The following is a 21,068-nucleotide window of genomic DNA, read 5'->3' on the forward strand; positions in this document are numbered from 1 at the left end:
AGGGGAAAAACCGTCAAGGAAATCTAAGTAAAGTCCACAGTTGTGTTTTCTCACTTCTTATTTGCACGACAGAAGTTGATGATTTACGTTCATTTCTGGTAGAGCATTTGAATAAAACCTTTTTTTTCCCCCCACACTTGCCTTTCTTCCCTTTGAGTCTGTGTGTAAATGACTCGAATACTTTCAATGTTGTCAGCAACACGTATACGATATGAATGCTCAACTTTGTTAGATGTTCATATCCAAACAATGCTGAATAAAAAAAATATATATATTTTTACATTTTTTTTTATATCTGCTCAACTTTATTTGGGGTAAATCTTTTGTTATGCAACTTTATTGGGGGGATTTTTTCCCCCTCTTAATTCCGTATGATTGTTTATGTGGGTATGTGGGTGGGAGGATAGAATTTATAGCAAACAGCATTCGAATTTTATAGAGTTATACCTGATTTATATTTCGGATTTAATTATTTGTTAAGGTACAAGCGTTGATAAAGTTGTAATAAAGCAAGAAAATAATGTTTTCGAGAATAAAACCACAGTATAGCAACAAAGAAAAGTAAGCAATAAACCAAAATAAAGTTTGAATTTTCTACAATAGTCATGATATAATTAGGTTTTAAATTGTAATTTTACAATGATAGTCATAATACAACGACAAACGTAGCTGTACAAAGGATTATGACCATAATTCATTTTAACACTGCCCAAAATAAACGTTTTACATAATAAAAGAGAATTCGCTGCGAGCAGGGTTCGAACCTGCGCGGGGAGATCCCATTGGATTTCAAGTCCAACGCCTTAACCACTCGGCCATCGCAGCCACACGCAGACTTGCAGAAGAAGTTATCATTTAATTGTGATGACAAACACGAGCTAGCGCTAGCAATAACATAACAGTGCTTTTCATGTTAGAAGAGAGAGAGAGAGAGAGAGAGAGAGAGAGAGAGAGAGAGAGAGAGAGAGCGAGAGAAACGTACATTCTCAGTATTCAGTTTTACTACTGCACAGTAAATCTAAACTGCGGTCGTTTCTCTTTTCGTCCTCCAGATGGCAGCACAGGTCAATACAGGGGGTCCTACGACGGATTTCCTTTCCGACGACACCGATGTAACCCCGATTTGCACGTAAATCTCAATACTGTCATTCACCAATGCAACGTGAAGACAAAATTGGATTTATATTTTTCATAACGATGGTCAATCTGACACAACCAAACGCATTAGTCGAGGCGGGAAACGCCAACAACTACAAACGTGGAGTGGGACGCTTTCATTTGTCTGTCTGCGTTAAGGAGGCGAATTTTATTCCAGAGGAGATGAAGAAAACAAACTTCTTGTGGGCAAAATGGAGACTGGAGTTTAATGCGGAAACTCAGGCGAAGTAACAAGGTAAACTAATCATGACATGCGTCAATCAGCCGCCATGTTGGAAGCCCATTGACGCTACGGCTAGCCTCCAAGGACAAAAATCATTTGCGACTGGGTTCTTCTACATCCCTCAAATATTCAGGTAATTTGTGACATACACTCTATCAGAAGGTATTTATACCTCCCCCAAAGTCTTACAGTGTTGTTAAATATATTGTAGAAGTTATCATTTATTTGCTTAGCTTGCATTAGCATTATGGACGATTCTGAGAAAGGAGGTGACTCAGAAGGAATCATCAGAGAGAAGGACGTGGCAGGTGTTGGTCCCATGTATCACCTTGAAACCCTCCCCTTAGTGTGTTATGTCTTGTAAACTTAGAAACCTCCCTATTTCAAATAAATACAGGAGCGACGGGAGAGATTGTTTAGAGCGTGTTGAGAGGCTGTAATCGGAACAATCTCGCATACGCCCTCCTCATGAGAAAAAGAAACCAGCGTCTTCATTCCTTTGGTGTCTATTTTTTATAATGTTGGGTAAGATAAATCCAACAAGTGTTCAGTATTTCACATTTTGCTCCCAACTGTTGAATTTTCATCGAATCCTTCCACATTTCTCGACCAATTCAAACCATTCCACACATTCCAGTAAGTAAAACTGTTCAGAATTCCACATTTCCACACTAAAATTTCCAATTGATAGAGGATTTAAAATATTCTACCTTGAAATTTTGGTGTCTTATTTGGGACATTTGCTTTCCATTCCCAGGTTACTATTTTGCTATGTGTTAGCATACCTACTGTTAGCATGTCAGCATTTGCAAAATGCAAAATCCTCATCAGTCGCACTGATTTTTAGTCATTCCCATTCTATTCGTACTATAAGTCAGTATTTATTTATTTTAGTATTGTAATTCTCACATTGTACCTTTCCTAAATTGTACTTAATTCTACAGCATTTCTCTTCAGCGCGCAATTTCTGCAAAAGCTGCATTCTCCAGTTATTCATACTCTTCTTATTGTTCTCATTACCGTAAACGGCGTTTAGGTGGAGCTTTGTCCGATTGATGTTTACGATGATGTTATCGCTTGATGCTGAAAGTCCATTATCATGTCGATAAAGGCGCTTTCACTGCTAAAAAAAAAACAATAAAATGTGGAATTACCCTTTTGAGTCATTCCCCTGGAGAGACAAAATGTTTTTTTGTGTATATTGCTTGAATTGGCATTACATTGGCATGGTTAGTAGTAAGTCTCAAGATCAAAACCAAAATAAAAAAAGAACATTCCTTCTCCTCCATCCATCCATCCATCCATTTTCCGTACCGCTTTATCCTCACAAGGGTCGCGGGCGCGCTGGAGCCTATCCCAGCCGTCTTCGGGCGAGAGGCGGGGTACACCCTGAACTGGTTGCCAGCCAATCGCAGGGCACATATAAACAAGCAACCATTCACACCTGAGGCCAATTTAGGCTCTTCAATCAACCTACCATGCATGTTTTTGGGATGTGGGAGGAAACCCACCCAGGCACGGGGAGATCATGCAAACTCCACACAGGCGGGGATTTGAACCCCGGTCCTCAGAACTGTGAGGCGGCTGTGCTAACCAGTCGCCCACCGTTCCACCCATTCCTGTCCTGTGTATGATAAATAAACGCTTGTCATCCAAATTCAAATAAACTGTCCCCATCTTGATGAATGACGAGGCTAGCCCAACTTTGACTGGGAGAGCACATTTTACTATAAAATGAAAAACATCGGAATGTACGTATGCACTAATCAGATGAGGTTTGTGCACACGGAAGAAATCGGTATTTTATAAGCTAATTTATAACTAACCCTGTGTGAAGTGCGTAGAGTTAAAAAAGAAGACACACCCCTACAAACAAAGAACGCACCCTGTCCATATCAAGCACTGTTACTTATTTACACGTTTTGCAACAATCACGGTTTACAGTATCCACCCAATAGTCGCTCACTGTATACGTACAGTACGGCGTGGATATACATATAGCCCCCCATTGTGTCCCTGCGTCCTCATCCGCTGCTAGCTGCACAGTTAGCCGTGGACGCGATGCGATTTTTTATTTTGCTCTTATGGATGTGTGGACTGACAAAGCAGCAGAGGTGAGTCCCAAACTGTGGATGGGGTCACGAGCCCCAAAATCGATCCATTTGAATAGGATGGACAATGGAAACAACAACAACAACAACAAAATGATATTCTTTTCTGTTGTAGAGTACTTCATCAAAATGGGAAAACATATTTTTTTCCAAGACTTTTAGGGCTATTACCAACTTTTCCCTCAAATGTTAATCATCCGTTATACTGGTGGGGAAAAAAATCTTAATCAAATATTTTCATTTGTAATCACCAAATCGTCTGCACATTCAATTTAAATAAAGTATTTGAAGTACACCTGAAGTTATTACACTTTGTCGTTTTTTTCCCCCAATAGGGATACATTTTTCCTTGATTTAAATTACACAAGAGTGTTTTTTAAAATCAAAAATATTTAATTAATTATTACTCTCATTTGTCAAAAATTAAAATGTCAACCACTAAATTTATACATCTATATATATATATGATAATAGGAATTCATCGAACGTTTTGGGGGATTTTAAAGTGAGATTTAAAATGAAACTCCAATTTAACACAACAAAAAAGATTTTTTTTTTTTTTTACGGTTATGATTACAAAAATTATAATTTCAAATTTGTGTTCTGATCACCTGTAAAAAGTAATACCAAAGTGCATCACATTATTTCATAATCATAAACATAAAATCATACATTATAAATTAAGATTTTACATCTATCTTTTTTTGTTTTTTTTCCTTTGTACCTTTTTAAAAAATCTTTTAACTGGTTGTGAAGTGAGATTGTTACGCAATAGAGCATTCAGACCGTAAAAGAGATTTCTTATAAAACGTGTTTGTTCAAAACAGGCGTGCCTTCAGAATACATGAACGCAAACAAATATCAAAGAAAATGAGTCATATTTAGGTGTGACATGCCTAATTATTCATCTGTGTCCTCTTTCAGCCTCCAGAGCGTGCCGACCAACGATGGTAAGCTAAAGGACCCGACTTTTATTAGCATCTAGCGTGCTAGTGTTTAGCACGTGAGCCGGGTAACGAATGGTCGCTATCCTGCGACGACCGATGAACACCGACGTTTTTCATTAAAAGCATACGTATTAAAAGCCGACCCACCCGCTGTAGGTGAAAATCTGTGATTTAGTAAATACTGAATATGAATACTGATCAAACACGTGTCAGTAAAAGTCATAAGGTTTGGATGGCCATAGTCCTTCTTTCGTTGATTCCCGTGTTCCATCTCCCCAGCTCTCGTGCTGACGTCCTGCGACTTTAACAACGATGCCGTGCCATTCTGCGGATTCCGCCAGGTCTCTGAGGACAGTGGCGACTGGACCCGGCACAAAGGTCCAACCCCGACGCCTGGCACGGGCCCTCAAGGAGATTACCCGGATGGAAGTCGGTCCTCCACCTCATCGGCCATCAGCACCAAAACCACTCGGAAAAAAATCTAATTCATTTTCTTTCCCAGAGGGATTCTACATCTACCAGGAATGTGACAACGTGGGAAACGGGCAGAAGATCCGTCTGCTGAGTTCCACGATCTTAATGCCGCCGTCACAGATCTGCGTCCAGTTCCGATATTACATGTACGGCTCAGACAATTCCAATCTGTTGCGAGTGCTGGCGAAGAGGCCGAATAGCGAGGACGAGCTGTGGAAGAAGACTGGTACCCAGAGTAAGTCGTGGCTGAAGGGCGACATCACCGTGTCCAATTCAGACAGTCAGGAGGTCACGGTGAGTGTTCCCTTCCAAGCAACAAGCAAACATTGTGGCTTCAAATGCACGTTGAGGATTTGAAATCAGGAGAAAATGTTGTCGCCATGGTGACTAAGATTAGGGCTAGGTTTAAGGGTTGAAGTTGGGGTTAGGAGTAGGGTTGGGGTTAAGGGCTGGCTTGGGTTAAGAGTTAGGACTCGGGTGAAAGTTTGAGCTTGGCGTGAAGGTTTGGAGTAGGGTTGGGGAAGGAGGTTTGGGTTGGCTTGAGGGTTAGGTCTAAAGGTTACAGTTAGAATTGGGGGTAAGGGTTTGGCTGAAGAGTAAGGTTCGGTCAAGGGTTAAAGTCGGGATTTGGGGTGAAGTTGGGATATGGAATAAATGCGGTTTTAAATTCACCATAGGTTCTCCACTCCATCATTTGCAGCGGACTTTGGTGTGGGAAATAGAAAAGCATACACTGACCAATATCTAATCAGTACAGCTAAACATGTGCAGGTAGAAGTTAGCCCTATCGCTTCATCCAGTCTCAGTTCAATTATTTGCCCTTTTATTGCTTTTATAGCTGCCGTAAAGCAATCCCAGCAGTGTTAGCAATTATCAGCGTTTATGAAAAACACTGAGGTTGCGCTACACCCGGTACGTTCTCGATAGCACGAGTTAACGCTCTCACGTGTATGCTTTGCAGTGGTGGGAAGTAACGAAGTACAAATACTTTGTTACTGTACCTAAGTCGATTTTTCAGGTATCTGTGCTTTATTTTTCTTCCTTGTTTTACTTTGACACCCTGCTTTTGAAAACAGGCGTTTGTTCTTTCAACTCCTTGCTTCGTCAAAATAGGCTTGTTGCTTTTTTCAACCGCAGAAGATGATAGCACGACTTGAAAAAAAGATGTTAATAGACGTAAAGCCAAGCTAAATCTCTTTCTCAAACAAATCACGATGGACGAGTGCGCTTTTTGATCAAGTTCCTCAATATTGAACGTAACGCTGACGACAATCAGAATTCTCGTTGACGCGTTAACCTTGCCGATTATTGACTGATTTGTCACTTGTCTCACTCTAGATTGTCTTCGAGGCCCAGCGAGGTTCCTCCTCTTCCTGCGACTCAGCACTCGACAACATCATCATCAGTGAAGGGTCATGTCCCAGTAAGTATAACTCACCACGTGATCTCAGTATTTTGCCAATGACAATGTATGTGAAGGATATCTGTGGAACGAAAGAAAGAAAAACACGACATTGAGTAGAAAGGGAGAAACCTCATCATCCCCTGACCTCAGCCCCATTGAGAACCTGAAAAGCGAGCGTCAAGGGTGGGGGGAGAGGAGTGCAAATGGAATTGTTCCTGTTCGTCCTTGTTGTCTTGTGACTCTGTGTAAATGGAATGAAAATATGTGAGTAAAATACACACGACGGGGGTTGCCATCGTGGTGGTCGTGTTTCCGCCTAGGGTGGCCGCGTCCACCCCAGGCCACTCCCTGGCTCCGCCTTGCTCATGGTACCGTTGCAATTTGGATCACAGTGTAAGGTTGTTCAGGTATTGTCTGCACTGCATATCGTAATACTTGTCGACGATATCTCGGTACTATACGGATACTAAATTGCCTTTCTTATGTTTGGTCCACAGCTTGCGTTTCTGGCTGCGACTTTGACAACTCGGGTGACACTTGTGGGTGGACTCTGTTCATACCTGACGTGGAAATATCCGGCTTTGAGCAATGGTCTGGTCCAACAGACACAGAAGGCACCGGACCTGATGATGACTTCTCCAAGCCTGGGCGTAAGTAGTTCGGGCCGACGGAATTTATCGTCAGGCTTTACACCCAAGCAACTCATTTCGAAAACTCTATAATGTCCTCTTAGTGGGATTCTACATGCTGATGGATTCTGGCTTTTCTGTCCCTGGACGAGAGGGGCATATCAGAAGTCCTGTGATAGGCACTCATTCCGGATGCCTGGAGCTTACGTTCCATTACTATCTGTTTGGCACCAGCGAGACCATGCAGCTCAGTGTCCACACCTTGACAGGTAAGAGGTGTTTTTCTTCCCCCCCCCCCTTCGTCAGTTGGAATTGTGGACGGGAGCCCCTAAAAACCCCATGGAGTAGACGACACCGATTTGTCAAATTAACACGATGACAAGAAGCCCAAAAATCGTTCAGGAATCCATGCTGTGAAACGCACAGGGAGTTGACCATCTTGGTATGAAGGTGTCATTTTTCTGAGATTTTCAGGGGTCGTACTCAGACAAACGCCTCGCCCAATCGCCACCCAATCTGAACTGGATACAATGAGATGAAATTAACTCCTTGTTGGTCTTGACTTTGCATTCTGCACTTACCAGGGGGACTCCTCGGACCCTCTCTCTTCACTGTCGCGGGGAACCAGGGTCCAGCCTGGAAGCCTGCAGAAGTCCGTCACCTCGGGAACACTAGCGTCCAGGTAAACACTCGAGCTACGGTCTTTGTATACGCGCCAATACATGGAGCGTGAAAATAATCTTTTCACATGGAATTTCAGTTTGTTATTGTGGGCACCTACGGAGAGACGAATCAGACCGATATTGCTGTTGATGCTGTGTGTGTCATGGCCTGTCAAGGTAAGAAACTGGCCAGTTATACTTGGCACTGCAGTGGGTTAGGATTATCTGTGGAGCTCAAGAAGGAAAAACATTACATTGGTAGAAATGGTGAAAAAACTCCTTATCCCCTGATATCAACCCTATTGAGAAGCTGTGGAGAATCCTGAAAATGAAAATCTATCAGGGTGTAAGGCTGATTTAAACAGTATTACCGTCACTGCCTTTGTACTTTCTTGCGTCAAAAGATTTCCCAAAGAGTCAAGATTTTGACAACAATCAAGGCAACTGTAAAGGAGATTGTCGATGGGGGATTTTCTCTCATTGGTTGTCTCTCATTTTTGGAAATGACTCATTTTGAATCCTCACGTCAAGCAGTCTATCTCTACTGACAGCAGTTTTCAAAATATAAATCTTTCATTTAAAGGTCAGCTAACGACGCCACAACCACCAGTGTCGACTTCAGCACAAACTAATGGAACAACTCCACCGAAACCCACAACTCCAAGACCGACCACACCAAACCCAAGTATGGCATGTCTTGTCTTGTGGCCCGTCCCAGTATTGATACTTTGCTTTCAGGGTTGTTTGTCCTCCGCATCTGCCACAATTTGTGCGTGTGGTGCAGAGACATATGTCATACACCAGGGGTGGCCAAACCTTTTGCGTTGAGGGGCGCATACAGACAAATGGGGGGAAGGGCCACTTAAACATTCTTCAACTTAAACCAATCAATCAGGCATTTTATTTTTTAATTTTTATGAATTAATTTATTTATTTTTACTGACGGCGATGCTTGATTGGACACACTGCTCGTCTTCCACTGTGCCAACCCACTCCTTTTTGTTTTTGCTCCACAGTTCAGTGCCCTCCAAATGCAGAGTACATCGAATGTGGCCCAGCTTGCATCCCCACCTGCATGGAACCCTCCACCAACTGTAGCGGCTCCTGTATCACCGGCTGCTTTTGCAAACCGGGGTTTGTCTTCAAGGGGAGACACTGTGTGCCACTGGAGAAATGCGGTTGCCTGGATCACAATCAGAACTATTACGAGGTCCGAATAGTACCCCGTACCCATACTTGTGTTCAAAAGAAAGGCAGTATCCCCTCAGCAAGTTCTTTATTCCTGTTTTAGCCTGGAGAGATCGTATTTGGAGACGGCTGCTCAAAGCTGTGTCGCTGCGCGGGGAACTACACTTTGGAATGTGTGGATAACACCTGTGATCCCACTGAGGAGTGTCGTGAGGTTAACGGTGTCCCAGGATGCTACCCGAAAGGTTTCATGTCAAGGAATCTTCTTAAACGCTTCATTCTGATCAGTCGTCATCAAACCGATCATCTGTAACTGAAGTGTCACAAAAGGAACTTGTTGTTTTCCATGAAGGTACATCCTCGTGCATCGCATCCGGAGATCCACATTACACGACTTTCGACAAGCGCAAGTACAACTTCATGGGCAACTGCAGTTACACGATGACTGGAGTCTGCAATGTATCGGCTTTACCAAACTTTGTGGTCTACGCTGACAACGAAAATCGCTATAACAGACCCACCATCTCCTATGTGAAGGCGGTTCATGTGCATGTAGAATCCGGTGGTGTCTCCATCTTCAAAGGTGGCGCTGTGCATGTAAGAAGGAATTAGGAAAACCTTGTCCGTACTGTGACCAAAATTGGATAATTCCCTTCCTCGCCTGGTCACTTATCAGTCTCACCTGCTTTCCGCATCCAGGTGAATGGAATCAAAGTCAACCTTCCAGTCAGTCCATTCCCAGGTGTCTCTGTGTTCAAATCCGGAAAGCACTACACCGTGTCCTTGGATTTTGGTGTGACTGTGCGCTATGACGGAAACCACTTTATGGACATCAAAGTGATTAAAGAGTGAGTGTAACCTGAGCACATGTTGTCAATGAAGACTGAAAAGAACAGGTAGCTCGAGAAGTTCATGAATGAAGGATCTTGTAATGTCTCGCCCGCAGCTTTAAGAACATACTGTGTGGACTGTGTGGAGATTACAATGGAGATCCCAAAGACGACTTCCGCAAGCCAGATGGATCATTGACCCGCAATCCCAATGACTTTGGAAACAGTTGGAACACTGATCCAGAGTGAGTGTTAGTTTTCTTGATTTGGATTTCATTTTTGGCAAGTATTGTATGTCTACTGGATCATTTCAGATTCTGAACATTGCTTTGTGCTTTGTTTGTGTCTAATATTTCCTTTTGCGCAAGGTGTAACAATAAACCCAACACCACTAATCCCGGATGTGAGGCAGAGGAGCAGAAGCTCTATGAGAGCTCTGGATATTGTGGCATCCTGCTGGACAAAAATAGTCCTTTGGCTGCGTGTCACGCCAAGGTCAACCCCAATGTAAGTCACAAGTACTTGGACCAACCTCGCACCCCTAAAGTGGAATTTTGAGTTTTCATTCGTGAAGATGGAATGTCGCATGCTGGTTGTGCCTGCAGGATTACTTCAAGGACTGTGTCTTTGACCTTTGCGAGCTTGATGGCGCTCATTCCATTCTGTGTGAAGCCATTGAGGCCTACGTCAATGAGTGCCAGGACCGTGGGGTCAACATCGGACCCTGGAGGAACGAAACCTTCTGTCGTGAGTATCAAGATACAGATGGTTGACATGGGACTCTACTGTAGCCTTCTTTCTGGAATGTGTCCAGATCTCAATGACTTTGAAAGACACGCTTCTAACTTCAGCCATCTCATTTGCCGCACAGCTTTTGGGTGTCCCCCCAACAGCCATTACGAGCCCTGCGCGGACCCCTGTCAGCAGACGTGTTCGGGCAGACCCCCCTCCTGCAGCGGCCCGTGCACCGAGTCCTGTGTGTGTGATCCCGGCTACATCCTGAGTGCCGGGAAATGTGTCACCAACGCTTCATGTGGCTGCCAACACACCAATGGCCAGTATTATCAGGTACCGTGAGATGGACAAGCAACTGTACACGTGGACCGTGATAGACACCCAAAAACCTAACTGATATATGCACTTTGTGTTTCTGTCAGCCTGGAGAGGAGTTCTATGCTGAGAACTGCACTCTGAAGTGTAGCTGTGACGCGCCCTTGGTGACCTGTAAGGCATCTCAATGCCCCCCAATGCACGAGTGTCAAGTCCAAGGGGGAGAGCTGGGCTGCTATCCCACAGGTAAGCTCACAGTCTTTCACTCGTTCTCTTTCATTTAACCAAAGGACACAACCAATCTTTGTCGCACTCTCACGTAAAATGAATGTCTGTGATATCTAAGGAATGACGACACCCAGACCAACAACTCCAAGACCGACGACACCAAAACCAAGTATGGCATTTGTTTAAATAGCTTAAGACAGGAACTACTCACTAGCTACTAAACCGTTGCTGTTCTTTTCCCCGTGCAGTTCGGTGCCCTCCAAATGCAGAGTACATCGAATGTGGCCCAGCTTGCATCCCCACCTGCATGGAACCCTCCACCAACTGTAGCGGCTCCTGTATCACCGGCTGCTTTTGCAAACCGGGGTTTGTCTTCAAGGGGAGACACTGTGTGCCACTGGAGAAATGCGGTTGCCTGGATCACAATCAGAACTATTACGAGGTCCGAATAGTACCCCGTACCCATACTTGTGTTCAAAAGAAAGGCAGTATCCCCTCAGCAAGTTCTTTATTCCTGTTTTAGCCTGGAGAGATCGTATTTGGAGACGGCTGCTCAAAGCTGTGTCGCTGCGCGGGGAACTACACTTTGGAATGTGTGGATAACACCTGTGATCCCACTGAGGAGTGTCGTGAGGTTAACGGTGTCCCAGGATGCTACCCGAAAGGTTTCATGTCAAGGAATCTTCTTAAACGCTTCATTCTGATCAGTCGTCATCAAACCGATCATCTGTAACTGAAGTGTCACAAAAGGAACTTGTTGTTTTCCATGAAGGTACATCCTCGTGCATCGCATCCGGAGATCCACATTACACGACTTTCGACAAGCGCAAGTACAACTTCATGGGCAACTGCAGTTACACGATGACTGGAGTCTGCAATGTATCGGCTTTACCAAACTTTGTGGTCTACGCTGACAACGAAAATCGCTATAACAGACCCACCATCTCCTATGTGAAGGCGGTTCATGTGCATGTAGAATCCGGTGGTGTCTCCATCTTCAAAGGTGGCGCTGTGCATGTAAGAAGGAATTAGGAAAACCTTGTCCGTACTGTGACCAAAATTGGATAATTCCCTTCCTCGCCTGGTCACTTATCAGTCTCACCTGCTTTCCGCATCCAGGTGAATGGAATCAAAGTCAACCTTCCAGTCAGTCCATTCCCAGGTGTCTCTGTGTTCAAATCCGGAAAGCACTACACCGTGTCCTTGGATTTTGGTGTGACTGTGCGCTATGACGGAAACCACTTTATGGACATCAAAGTGATTAAAGAGTGAGTGTAACCTGAGCACATGTTGTCAATGAAGACTGAAAAGAACAGGTAGCTCGAGAAGTTCATGAATGAAGGATCTTGTAATGTCTCGCCCGCAGCTTTAAGAACATACTGTGTGGACTGTGTGGAGATTACAATGGAGATCCCAAAGACGACTTCCGCAAGCCAGATGGATCATTGACCCGCAATCCCAATGACTTTGGAAACAGTTGGAACACTGATCCAGAGTGAGTGTTAGTTTTCTTGATTTGGATTTCATTTTTGGCAAGTATTGTATGTCTACTGGATCATTTCAGATTCTGAACATTGCTTTGTGCTTTGTTTGTGTCTAATATTTCCTTTTGCGCAAGGTGTAACAATAAACCCAACACCACTAATCCCGGATGTGAGGCAGAGGAGCAGAAGCTCTATGAGAGCTCTGGATATTGTGGCATCCTGCTGGACAAAAATAGTCCTTTGGCTGCGTGTCACGCCAAGGTCAACCCCAATGTAAGTCACAAGTACTTGGACCAACCTCGCACCCCTAAAGTGGAATTTTGAGTTTTCATTCGTGAAGATGGAATGTCGCATGCTGGTTGTGCCTTCAGGATTACTTCAAGGACTGTGTCTTTGACCTTTGCGAGCTTGATGGCGCTCATTCCATTCTGTGTGAAGCCATTGAGGCCTACGTCAATGCGTGCCAGGACCGTGGGGTCAACATCGGACCCTGGAGGAACGAAACCTTCTGTCGTGAGTATCAAGATACAGATGGTTGACATGGGACTCTACTGTAGCCTTCTTTCTGGAATGTGTCCAGATCTCAATGACTTTGAAAGACACGCTTCTAACTTCAGCCATCTCATTTGCCGCACAGCTTTTGGGTGTCCCCCCAACAGCCATTACGAGCCCTGCGCGGACCCCTGTCAGCAGACGTGTTCGGGCAGACCCCCCTCCTGCAGCGGCCCGTGCACCGAGTCCTGTGTGTGTGATCCCGGCTACATCCTGAGTGCCGGGAAATGTGTCACCAACGCTTCATGTGGCTGCCAACACACCAATGGCCAGTATTATCAGGTACCGTGAGATGGACAAGCAACTGTACACGTGGACCGTGATAGACACCCAAAAACCTAACTGATATATGCACTTTGTGTTTCTGTCAGCCTGGAGAGGAGTTCTATGCTGAGAACTGCACTCTGAAGTGTAGCTGTGACGCGCCCTTGGTGACCTGTAAGGCATCTCAATGCCCCCCAATGCACGAGTGTCAAGTCCAAGGGGGAGAGCTGGGCTGCTATCCCACAGGTAAGCTCACAGTCTTTCACTCGTTCTCTTTCATTTAACCAAAGGACACAACCAATCTTTGTCGCACTCTCACGTAAAATGAATGTCTGTGATATCTAAGGAATGACGACACCCAGACCAACAACTCCAAGACCGACGACACCAAAACCAAGTATGGCATTTGTTTAAATAGCTTAAGACAGGAACTACTCACTAGCTACTAAACCGTTGCTGTTCTTTTCCCCGTGCAGTTCGGTGCCCTCCAAATGCAGAGTACATCGAATGTGGCCCAGCTTGCATCCCCACCTGCATGGAACCCTCCACCAACTGTAGCGGCTCCTGTATCACCGGCTGCTTTTGCAAACCGGGGTTTGTCTTCAAGGGGAGACACTGTGTGCCACTGGAGAAATGCGGTTGCCTGGATCACAATCAGAACTATTACGAGGTCCGAATAGTACCCCGTACCCATACTTGTGTTCAAAAGAAAGGCAGTATCCCCTCAGCAAGTTCTTTATTCCTGTTTTAGCCTGGAGAGATCGTATTTGGAGACGGCTGCTCAAAGCTGTGTCGCTGCGCGGGGAACTACACTTTGGAATGTGTGGATAACACCTGTGATCCCACTGAGGAGTGTCGTGAGGTTAACGGTGTCCCAGGATGCTACCCGAAAGGTTTCATGTCAAGGAATCTTCTTAAACGCTTCATTCTGATCAGTCGTCATCAAACCGATCATCTGTAACTGAAGTGTCACAAAAGGAACTTGTTGTTTTCCATGAAGGTACATCCTCGTGCATCGCATCCGGAGATCCACATTACACGACTTTCGACAAGCGCAAGTACAACTTCATGGGCAACTGCAGTTACACGATGACTGGAGTCTGCAATGTATCGGCTTTACCAAACTTTGTGGTCTACGCTGACAACGAAAATCGCTATAACAGACCCACCATCTCCTATGTGAAGGCGGTTCATGTGCATGTAGAATCCGGTGGTGTCTCCATCTTCAAAGGTGGCGCTGTGCATGTAAGAAGGAATTAGGAAAACCTTGTCCGTACTGTGACCAAAATTGGATAATTCCCTTCCTCGCCTGGTCACTTATCAGTCTCACCTGCTTTCCGCATCCAGGTGAATGGAATCAAAGTCAACCTTCCAGTCAGTCCATTCCCAGGTGTCTCTGTGTTCAAATCCGGAAAGCACTACACCGTGTCCTTGGATTTTGGTGTGACTGTGCGCTATGACGGAAACCACTTTATGGACATCAAAGTGATTAAAGAGTGAGTGTAACCTGAGCACATGTTGTCAATGAAGACTGAAAAGAACAGGTAGCTCGAGAAGTTCATGAATGAAGGATCTTGTAATGTCTCGCCCGCAGCTTTAAGAACATACTGTGTGGACTGTGTGGAGATTACAATGGAGATCCCAAAGACGACTTCCGCAAGCCAGATGGATCATTGACCCGCAATCCCAATGACTTTGGAAACAGTTGGAACACTGATCCAGAGTGAGTGTTAGTTTTCTTGATTTGGATTTCATTTTTGGCAAGTATTGTATGTCTACTGGATCATTTCAGATTCTGAACATTGCTTTGTGCTTTGTTTGTGTCTAATATTTCCTTTTGCGCAAGGTGTAACAATAAACCCAACACCACTAATCCCGGATGTGAGGCAGAGGAGCAGAAGCTCTATGAGAGCTCTGGATATTGTGGCATCCTGCTGGACAAAAATAGTCCTTTGGCTGCGTGTCACGCCAAGGTCAACCCCAATGTAAGTCACAAGTACTTGGACCAACCTCGCACCCCTAAAGTGGAATTTTGAGTTTTCATTCGTGAAGATGGAATGTCGCATGCTGGTTGTGCCTGCAGGATTACTTCAAGGACTGTGTCTTTGACCTTTGCGAGCTTGATGGCGCTCATTCCATTCTGTGTGAAGCCATTGAGGCCTACGTCAATGAGTGCCAGGACCGTGGGGTCAACATCGGACCCTGGAGGAACGAAACCTTCTGTCGTGAGTATCAAGATACAGATGGTTGACATGGGACTCTACTGTAGCCTTCTTTCTGGAATGTGTCCAGATCTCAATGACTTTGAAAGACACGCTTCTAACTTCAGCCATCTCATTTGCCGCACAGCTTTTGGGTGTCCCCCCAACAGCCATTACGAGCCCTGCGCGGACCCCTGTCAGCAGACGTGTTCGGGCAGACCCCCCTCCTGCAGCGGCCCGTGCACCGAGTCCTGTGTGTGTGATCCCGGCTACATCCTGAGTGCCGGGAAATGTGTCACCAACGCTTCATGTGGCTGCCAACACACCAATGGCCAGTATTATCAGGTACCGTGAGATGGACAAGCAACTGTACACGTGGACCGTGATAGACACCCAAAAACCTAACTGATATATGCACTTTGTGTTTCTGTCAGCCTGGAGAGGAGTTCTATGCTGAGAACTGCACTCTGAAGTGTAGCTGTGACGCGCCCTTGGTGACCTGTAAGGCATCTCAATGCCCCCCAATGCACGAGTGTCAAGTCCAAGGGGGAGAGCTGGGCTGCTATCCCACAGGTAAGCTCACAGTCTTTCACTCGTTCTCTTTCATTTAACCAAAGGACACAACCAATCTTTGTCGCACTCTCACGTAAAATGAATGTCTGTGATATCTAAGGAATGACGACACCCAGACCAACAACTCCAAGACCGACGACACCAAAACCAAGTATGGCATTTGTTTAAATAGCTTAAGACAGGAACTACTCACTAGCTACTAAACCGTTGCTGTTCTTTTCCCCGTGCAGTTCGGTGCCCTCCAAATGCAGAGTACATCGAATGTGGCCCAGCTTGCATCCCCACCTGCATGGAACCCTCCACCAACTGTAGCGGCTCCTGTATCACCGGCTGCTTTTGCAAACCGGGGTTTGTCTTCAAGGGGAGACACTGTGTGCCACTGGAGAAATGCGGTTGCCTGGATCACAATCAGAACTATTACGAGGTCCGAATAGTACCCCGTACCCATACTTGTGTTCAAAAGAAAGGCAGTATCCCCTCAGCAAGTTCTTTATTCCTGTTTTAGCCTGGAGAGATCGTATTTGGAGACGGCTGCTCAAAGCTGTGTCGCTGCGCGGGGAACTACACTTTGGAATGTGTGGATAACACCTGTGATCCCACTGAGGAGTGTCGTGAGGTTAACGGTGTCCCAGGATGCTACCCGAAAGGTTTCATGTCAAGGAATCTTCTTAAACGCTTCATTCTGATCAGTCGTCATCAAACCGATCATCTGTAACTGAAGTGTCACAAAAGGAACTTGTTGTTTTCCATGAAGGTACATCCTCGTGCATCGCATCCGGAGATCCACATTACACGACTTTCGACAAGCGCAAGTACAACTTCATGGGCAACTGCAGTTACACGATGACTGGAGTCTGCAATGTATCGGCTTTACCAAACTTTGTGGTCTACGCTGACAACGAAAATCGCTATAACAGACCCACCATCTCCTATGTGAAGGCGGTTCATGTGCATGTAGAATCCGGTGGTGTCTCCATCTTCAAAGGTGGCGCTGTGCATGTAAGAAGGAATTAGGAAAACCTTGTCCGTACTGTGACCAAAATTGGATAATTCCCTTCCTCGCCTGGTCACTTATCAGTCTCACCTGCTTTCCGCATCCAGGTGAATGGAATCAAAGTCAACCTTCCAGTCAGTCCATTCCCAGGTGTCTCTGTGTTCAAATCCGGAAAGCACTACACCGTGTCCTTGGATTTTGGTGTGACTGTGCGCTATGACGGAAACCACTTTATGGACATCAAAGTGATTAAAGAGTGAGTGTAACCTGAGCACATGTTGTCAATGAAGACTGAAAAGAACAGGTAGCTCGAGAAGTTCATGAATGAAGGATCTTGTAATGTCTCGCCCGCAGCTTTAAGAACATACTGTGTGGACTGTGTGGAGATTACAATGGAGATCCCAAAGACGACTTCCGCAAGCCAGATGGATCATTGACCCGCAATCCCAATGACTTTGGAAACAGTTGGAACACTGATCCAGAGTGAGTGTTAGTTTTCTTGATTTGGATTTCATTTTTGGCAAGTATTGTATGTCTACTGGATCATTTCAGATTCTGAACATTGCTTTGTGCTTTGTTTGTGTCTAATATTTCCTTTTGCGCAAGGTGTAACAATAAACCCAACACCACTAATCCCGGATGTGAGGCAGAGGAGCAGAAGCTCTATGAGAGCTCTGGATATTGTGGCATCCTGCTGGACAAAAATAGTCCTTTGGCTGCGTGTCACGCCAAGGTCAACCCCAATGTAAGTCACAAGTACTTGGACCAACCTCGCACCCCTAAAGTGGAATTTTGAGTTTTCATTCGTGAAGATGGAATGTCGCATGCTGGTTGTGCCTGCAGGATTACTTCAAGGACTGTGTCTTTGACCTTTGCGAGCTTGATGGCGCTCATTCCATTCTGTGTGAAGCCATTGAGGCCTACGTCAATGCGTGCCAGGACCGTGGGGTCAACATCGGACCCTGGAGGAACGAAACCTTCTGTCGTGAGTATCAAGATACAGATGGTTGACATGGGACTCTACTGTAGCCTTCTTTCTGGAATGTGTCCAGATCTCAATGACTTTGAAAGACACGCTTCTAACTTCAGCCATCTCATTTGCCGCACAGCTTTTGGGTGTCCCCCCAACAGCCATTACGAGCCCTGCGCGGACCCCTGTCAGCAGACGTGTTCGGGCAGACCCCCCTCCTGCAGCGGCCCGTGCACCGAGTCCTGTGTGTGTGATCCCGGCTACATCCTGAGTGCCGGGAAATGTGTCACCAACGCTTCATGTGGCTGCCAACACACCAATGGCCAGTATTATCAGGTACCGTGAGATGGACAAGCAACTGTACACGTGGACCGTGATAGACACCCAAAAACCTAACTGATATATGCACTTTGTGTTTCTGTCAGCCTGGAGAGGAGTTCTATGCTGAGAACTGCACTCTGAAGTGTAGCTGTGACGCGCCCTTGGTGACCTGTAAGGCATCTCAATGCCCCCCAATGCACGAGTGTCAAGTCCAAGGGGGAGAGCTGGGCTGCTATCCCACAGGTAAGCTCACAGTCTTTCACTCGTTCTCTTTCATTTAACCAAAGGACACAACCAATCTTTGTCGCACTCTCACGTAAAATGAATGTCTGTGATATCTAAGGAATGACGACACCCAGACCAACAACTCCAAGACCGACGACACCAAAACCAAGTATGGCATTTGTTTAAATAGCTTAAGACAGGAACTACTCACTAGCTACTAAACCGTTGCTGTTCTTTTCCCCGTGCAGTTCGGTGCCCTCCAAATGCAGAGTACATCGAATGTGGCCCAGCTTGCATCCCCACCTGCATGGAACCCTCCACCAACTGTAGCGGCTCCTGTATCACCGGCTGCTTTTGCAAACCGGGGTTTGTCTTCAAGGGGAGACACTGTGTGCCACTGGAGAAATGCGGTTGCCTGGATCACAATCAGAACTATTACGAGGTCCGAATAGTACCCCGTACCCATACTTGTGTTCAAAAGAAAGGCAGTATCCCCTCAGCAAGTTCTTTATTCCTGTTTTAGCCTGGAGAGATCGTATTTGGAGACGGCTGCTCAAAGCTGTGTCGCTGCGCGGGGAACTACACTTTGGAATGTGTGGATAACACCTGTGATCCCACTGAGGAGTGTCGTGAGGTTAACGGTGTCCCAGGATGCTACCCGAAAGGTTTCATGTCAAGGAATCTTCTTAAACGCTTCATTCTGATCAGTCGTCATCAAACCGATCATCTGTAACTGAAGTGTCACAAAAGGAACTTGTTGTTTTCCATGAAGGTACATCCTCGTGCATCGCATCCGGAGATCCACATTACACGACTTTCGACAAGCGCAAGTACAACTTCATGGGCAACTGCAGTTACACGATGACTGGAGTCTGCAATGTATCGGCTTTACCAAACTTTGTGGTCTACGCTGACAACGAAAATCGCTATAACAGACCCACCATCTCCTATGTGAAGGCGGTTCATGTGCATGTAGAATCCGGTGGTGTCTCCATCTTCAAAGGTGGCGCTGTGCATGTAAGAAGGAATTAGGAAAACCTTGTCCGTACTGTGACCAAAATTGGATAATTCCCTTCCTCGCCTGGTCACTTATCAGTCTCACCTGCTTTCCGCATCCAGGTGAATGGAATCAAAGTCAACCTTCCAGTCAGTCCATTCCCAGGTGTCTCTGTGTTCAAATCCGGAAAGCACTACACCGTGTCCTTGGATTTTGGTGTGACTGTGCGCTATGACGGAAACCACTTTATGGACATCAAAGTGATTAAAGAGTGAGTGTAACCTGAGCACATGTTGTCAATGAAGACTGAAAAGAACAGGTAGCTCGAGAAGTTCATGAATGAAGGATCTTGTAATGTCTCGCCCGCAGCTTTAAGAACATACTGTGTGGACTGTGTGGAGATTACAATGGAGATCCCAAAGACGACTTCCGCAAGCCAGATGGATCATTGACCCGCAATCCCAATGACTTTGGAAACAGTTGGAACACTGATCCAGAGTGAGTGTTAGTTTTCTTGATTTGGATTTCATTTTTGGCAAGTATTGTATGTCTACTGGATCATTTCAGATTCTGAACATTGCTTTGTGCTTTGTTTGTGTCTAATATTTCCTTTTGCGCAAGGTGTAACAATAAACCCAACACCACTAATCCCGGATGTGAGGCAGAGGAGCAGAAGCTCTATGAGAGCTCTGGATATTGTGGCATCCTGCTGGACAAAAATAGTCCTTTGGCTGCGTGTCACGCCAAGGTCAACCCCAATGTAAGTCACAAGTACTTGGACCAACCTCGCACCCCTAAAGTGGAATTTTGAGTTTTCATTCGTGAAGATGGAATGTCGCATGCTGGTTGTGCCTGCAGGATTACTTCAAGGACTGTGTCTTTGACCTTTGCGAGCTTGATGGCGCTCATTCCATTCTGTGTGAAGCCATTGAGGCCTACGTCAATGAGTGCCAGGACCGTGGGGTCAACATCGGACCCTGGAGGAACGAAACCTTCTGTCGTGAGTATCAAGATACAGATGGTTGACATGGGACTCTACTGTAGCCTTCTTTCTGGAATGTGTCCAGATCTCAATGACTTTGAAAGACACGCTTCTAACTTCAGCCATCTCATTTGCCGCACAGCTTTTGGGTGTCCCCCCAACAGCCATTACGAGCCCTGCGCGGACCCCTGTCAGCAGACGTGTTCGGGCAGACCCCCCTCCTGCAGCGGCCCGTGCACCGAGTCCTGTGTGTGTGATCCCGGCTACATCCTGAGTGCCGGGAAATGTGTCACCAACGCTTCATGTGGCTGCCAACACACCAATGGCCAGTATTATCAGGTACCGTGAGATGGACAAGCAACTGTACACGTGGACCGTGATAGACACCCAAAAACCTAACTGATATATGCACTTTGTGTTTCTGTCAGCCTGGAGAGGAGTTCTATGCTGAGAACTGCACTCTGAAGTGTAGCTGTGACGCGCCCTTGGTGACCTGTAAGGCATCTCAATGCCCCCCAATGCACGAGTGTCAAGTCCAAGGGGGAGAGCTGGGCTGCTATCCCACAGGTAAGCTCACAGTCTTTCACTCGTTCTCTTTCA

General features: G+C 45.8%; 1 protein-coding gene and 1 non-coding gene across 2 annotated transcripts in view; one reads left to right on the top strand and one right to left on the bottom strand.

Moving 5' to 3' along the window:
* Window positions 1–743: 743 nt before the first annotated feature.
* Window positions 744–825, bottom strand: trnas-uga (transfer RNA serine (anticodon UGA)). The gene has a single exon. It is a non-coding gene; the product is annotated as a tRNA-Ser (tRNA).
* A 579-nt stretch (window positions 826–1,404) lies between these two features.
* zanl (zonadhesin, like) overlaps window positions 1,405–21,068 on the top strand; it is a 37,435-nt gene continuing 17,771 nt past the window's right edge. Inside the window, exons 1-58 of the mRNA XM_061669711.1 lie at window positions 1,405–1,514; window positions 4,417–4,442; window positions 4,719–4,868; window positions 4,942–5,207; window positions 6,252–6,336; window positions 6,816–6,968; window positions 7,052–7,216; window positions 7,532–7,629; window positions 7,708–7,786; window positions 8,626–8,819; window positions 8,901–9,042; window positions 9,150–9,394; window positions 9,497–9,645; window positions 9,744–9,872; window positions 9,996–10,134; window positions 10,233–10,374; window positions 10,499–10,695; window positions 10,785–10,923; window positions 11,024–11,074; window positions 11,154–11,347; window positions 11,429–11,570; window positions 11,678–11,922; window positions 12,025–12,173; window positions 12,272–12,400; window positions 12,524–12,662; window positions 12,761–12,902; window positions 13,027–13,223; window positions 13,313–13,451; window positions 13,552–13,602; window positions 13,682–13,875; window positions 13,957–14,098; window positions 14,206–14,450; window positions 14,553–14,701; window positions 14,800–14,928; window positions 15,052–15,190; window positions 15,289–15,430; window positions 15,555–15,751; window positions 15,841–15,979; window positions 16,080–16,130; window positions 16,210–16,403; window positions 16,485–16,626; window positions 16,734–16,978; window positions 17,081–17,229; window positions 17,328–17,456; window positions 17,580–17,718; window positions 17,817–17,958; window positions 18,083–18,279; window positions 18,369–18,507; window positions 18,608–18,658; window positions 18,738–18,931; window positions 19,013–19,154; window positions 19,262–19,506; window positions 19,609–19,757; window positions 19,856–19,984; window positions 20,108–20,246; window positions 20,345–20,486; window positions 20,611–20,807; window positions 20,897–21,035. Coding sequence (XP_061525695.1) covers window positions 1,405–1,514; window positions 4,417–4,442; window positions 4,719–4,868; window positions 4,942–5,207; window positions 6,252–6,336; window positions 6,816–6,968; window positions 7,052–7,216; window positions 7,532–7,629; window positions 7,708–7,786; window positions 8,626–8,819; window positions 8,901–9,042; window positions 9,150–9,394; window positions 9,497–9,645; window positions 9,744–9,872; window positions 9,996–10,134; window positions 10,233–10,374; window positions 10,499–10,695; window positions 10,785–10,923; window positions 11,024–11,074; window positions 11,154–11,347; window positions 11,429–11,570; window positions 11,678–11,922; window positions 12,025–12,173; window positions 12,272–12,400; window positions 12,524–12,662; window positions 12,761–12,902; window positions 13,027–13,223; window positions 13,313–13,451; window positions 13,552–13,602; window positions 13,682–13,875; window positions 13,957–14,098; window positions 14,206–14,450; window positions 14,553–14,701; window positions 14,800–14,928; window positions 15,052–15,190; window positions 15,289–15,430; window positions 15,555–15,751; window positions 15,841–15,979; window positions 16,080–16,130; window positions 16,210–16,403; window positions 16,485–16,626; window positions 16,734–16,978; window positions 17,081–17,229; window positions 17,328–17,456; window positions 17,580–17,718; window positions 17,817–17,958; window positions 18,083–18,279; window positions 18,369–18,507; window positions 18,608–18,658; window positions 18,738–18,931; window positions 19,013–19,154; window positions 19,262–19,506; window positions 19,609–19,757; window positions 19,856–19,984; window positions 20,108–20,246; window positions 20,345–20,486; window positions 20,611–20,807; window positions 20,897–21,035 — 8,716 coding nt within the window. The remainder of the gene's footprint in view (window positions 1,515–4,416; window positions 4,443–4,718; window positions 4,869–4,941; window positions 5,208–6,251; window positions 6,337–6,815; window positions 6,969–7,051; window positions 7,217–7,531; window positions 7,630–7,707; window positions 7,787–8,625; window positions 8,820–8,900; window positions 9,043–9,149; window positions 9,395–9,496; window positions 9,646–9,743; window positions 9,873–9,995; window positions 10,135–10,232; window positions 10,375–10,498; window positions 10,696–10,784; window positions 10,924–11,023; window positions 11,075–11,153; window positions 11,348–11,428; window positions 11,571–11,677; window positions 11,923–12,024; window positions 12,174–12,271; window positions 12,401–12,523; window positions 12,663–12,760; window positions 12,903–13,026; window positions 13,224–13,312; window positions 13,452–13,551; window positions 13,603–13,681; window positions 13,876–13,956; window positions 14,099–14,205; window positions 14,451–14,552; window positions 14,702–14,799; window positions 14,929–15,051; window positions 15,191–15,288; window positions 15,431–15,554; window positions 15,752–15,840; window positions 15,980–16,079; window positions 16,131–16,209; window positions 16,404–16,484; window positions 16,627–16,733; window positions 16,979–17,080; window positions 17,230–17,327; window positions 17,457–17,579; window positions 17,719–17,816; window positions 17,959–18,082; window positions 18,280–18,368; window positions 18,508–18,607; window positions 18,659–18,737; window positions 18,932–19,012; window positions 19,155–19,261; window positions 19,507–19,608; window positions 19,758–19,855; window positions 19,985–20,107; window positions 20,247–20,344; window positions 20,487–20,610; window positions 20,808–20,896; window positions 21,036–21,068) is intronic.

The sequence above is a fragment of the Phycodurus eques genome, chromosome 23 (genome assembly GCF_024500275.1).
Source record: "Phycodurus eques isolate BA_2022a chromosome 23, UOR_Pequ_1.1, whole genome shotgun sequence".
In the NCBI taxonomy this organism is placed as follows: domain Eukaryota; kingdom Metazoa; phylum Chordata; class Actinopteri; order Syngnathiformes; family Syngnathidae; genus Phycodurus; species Phycodurus eques.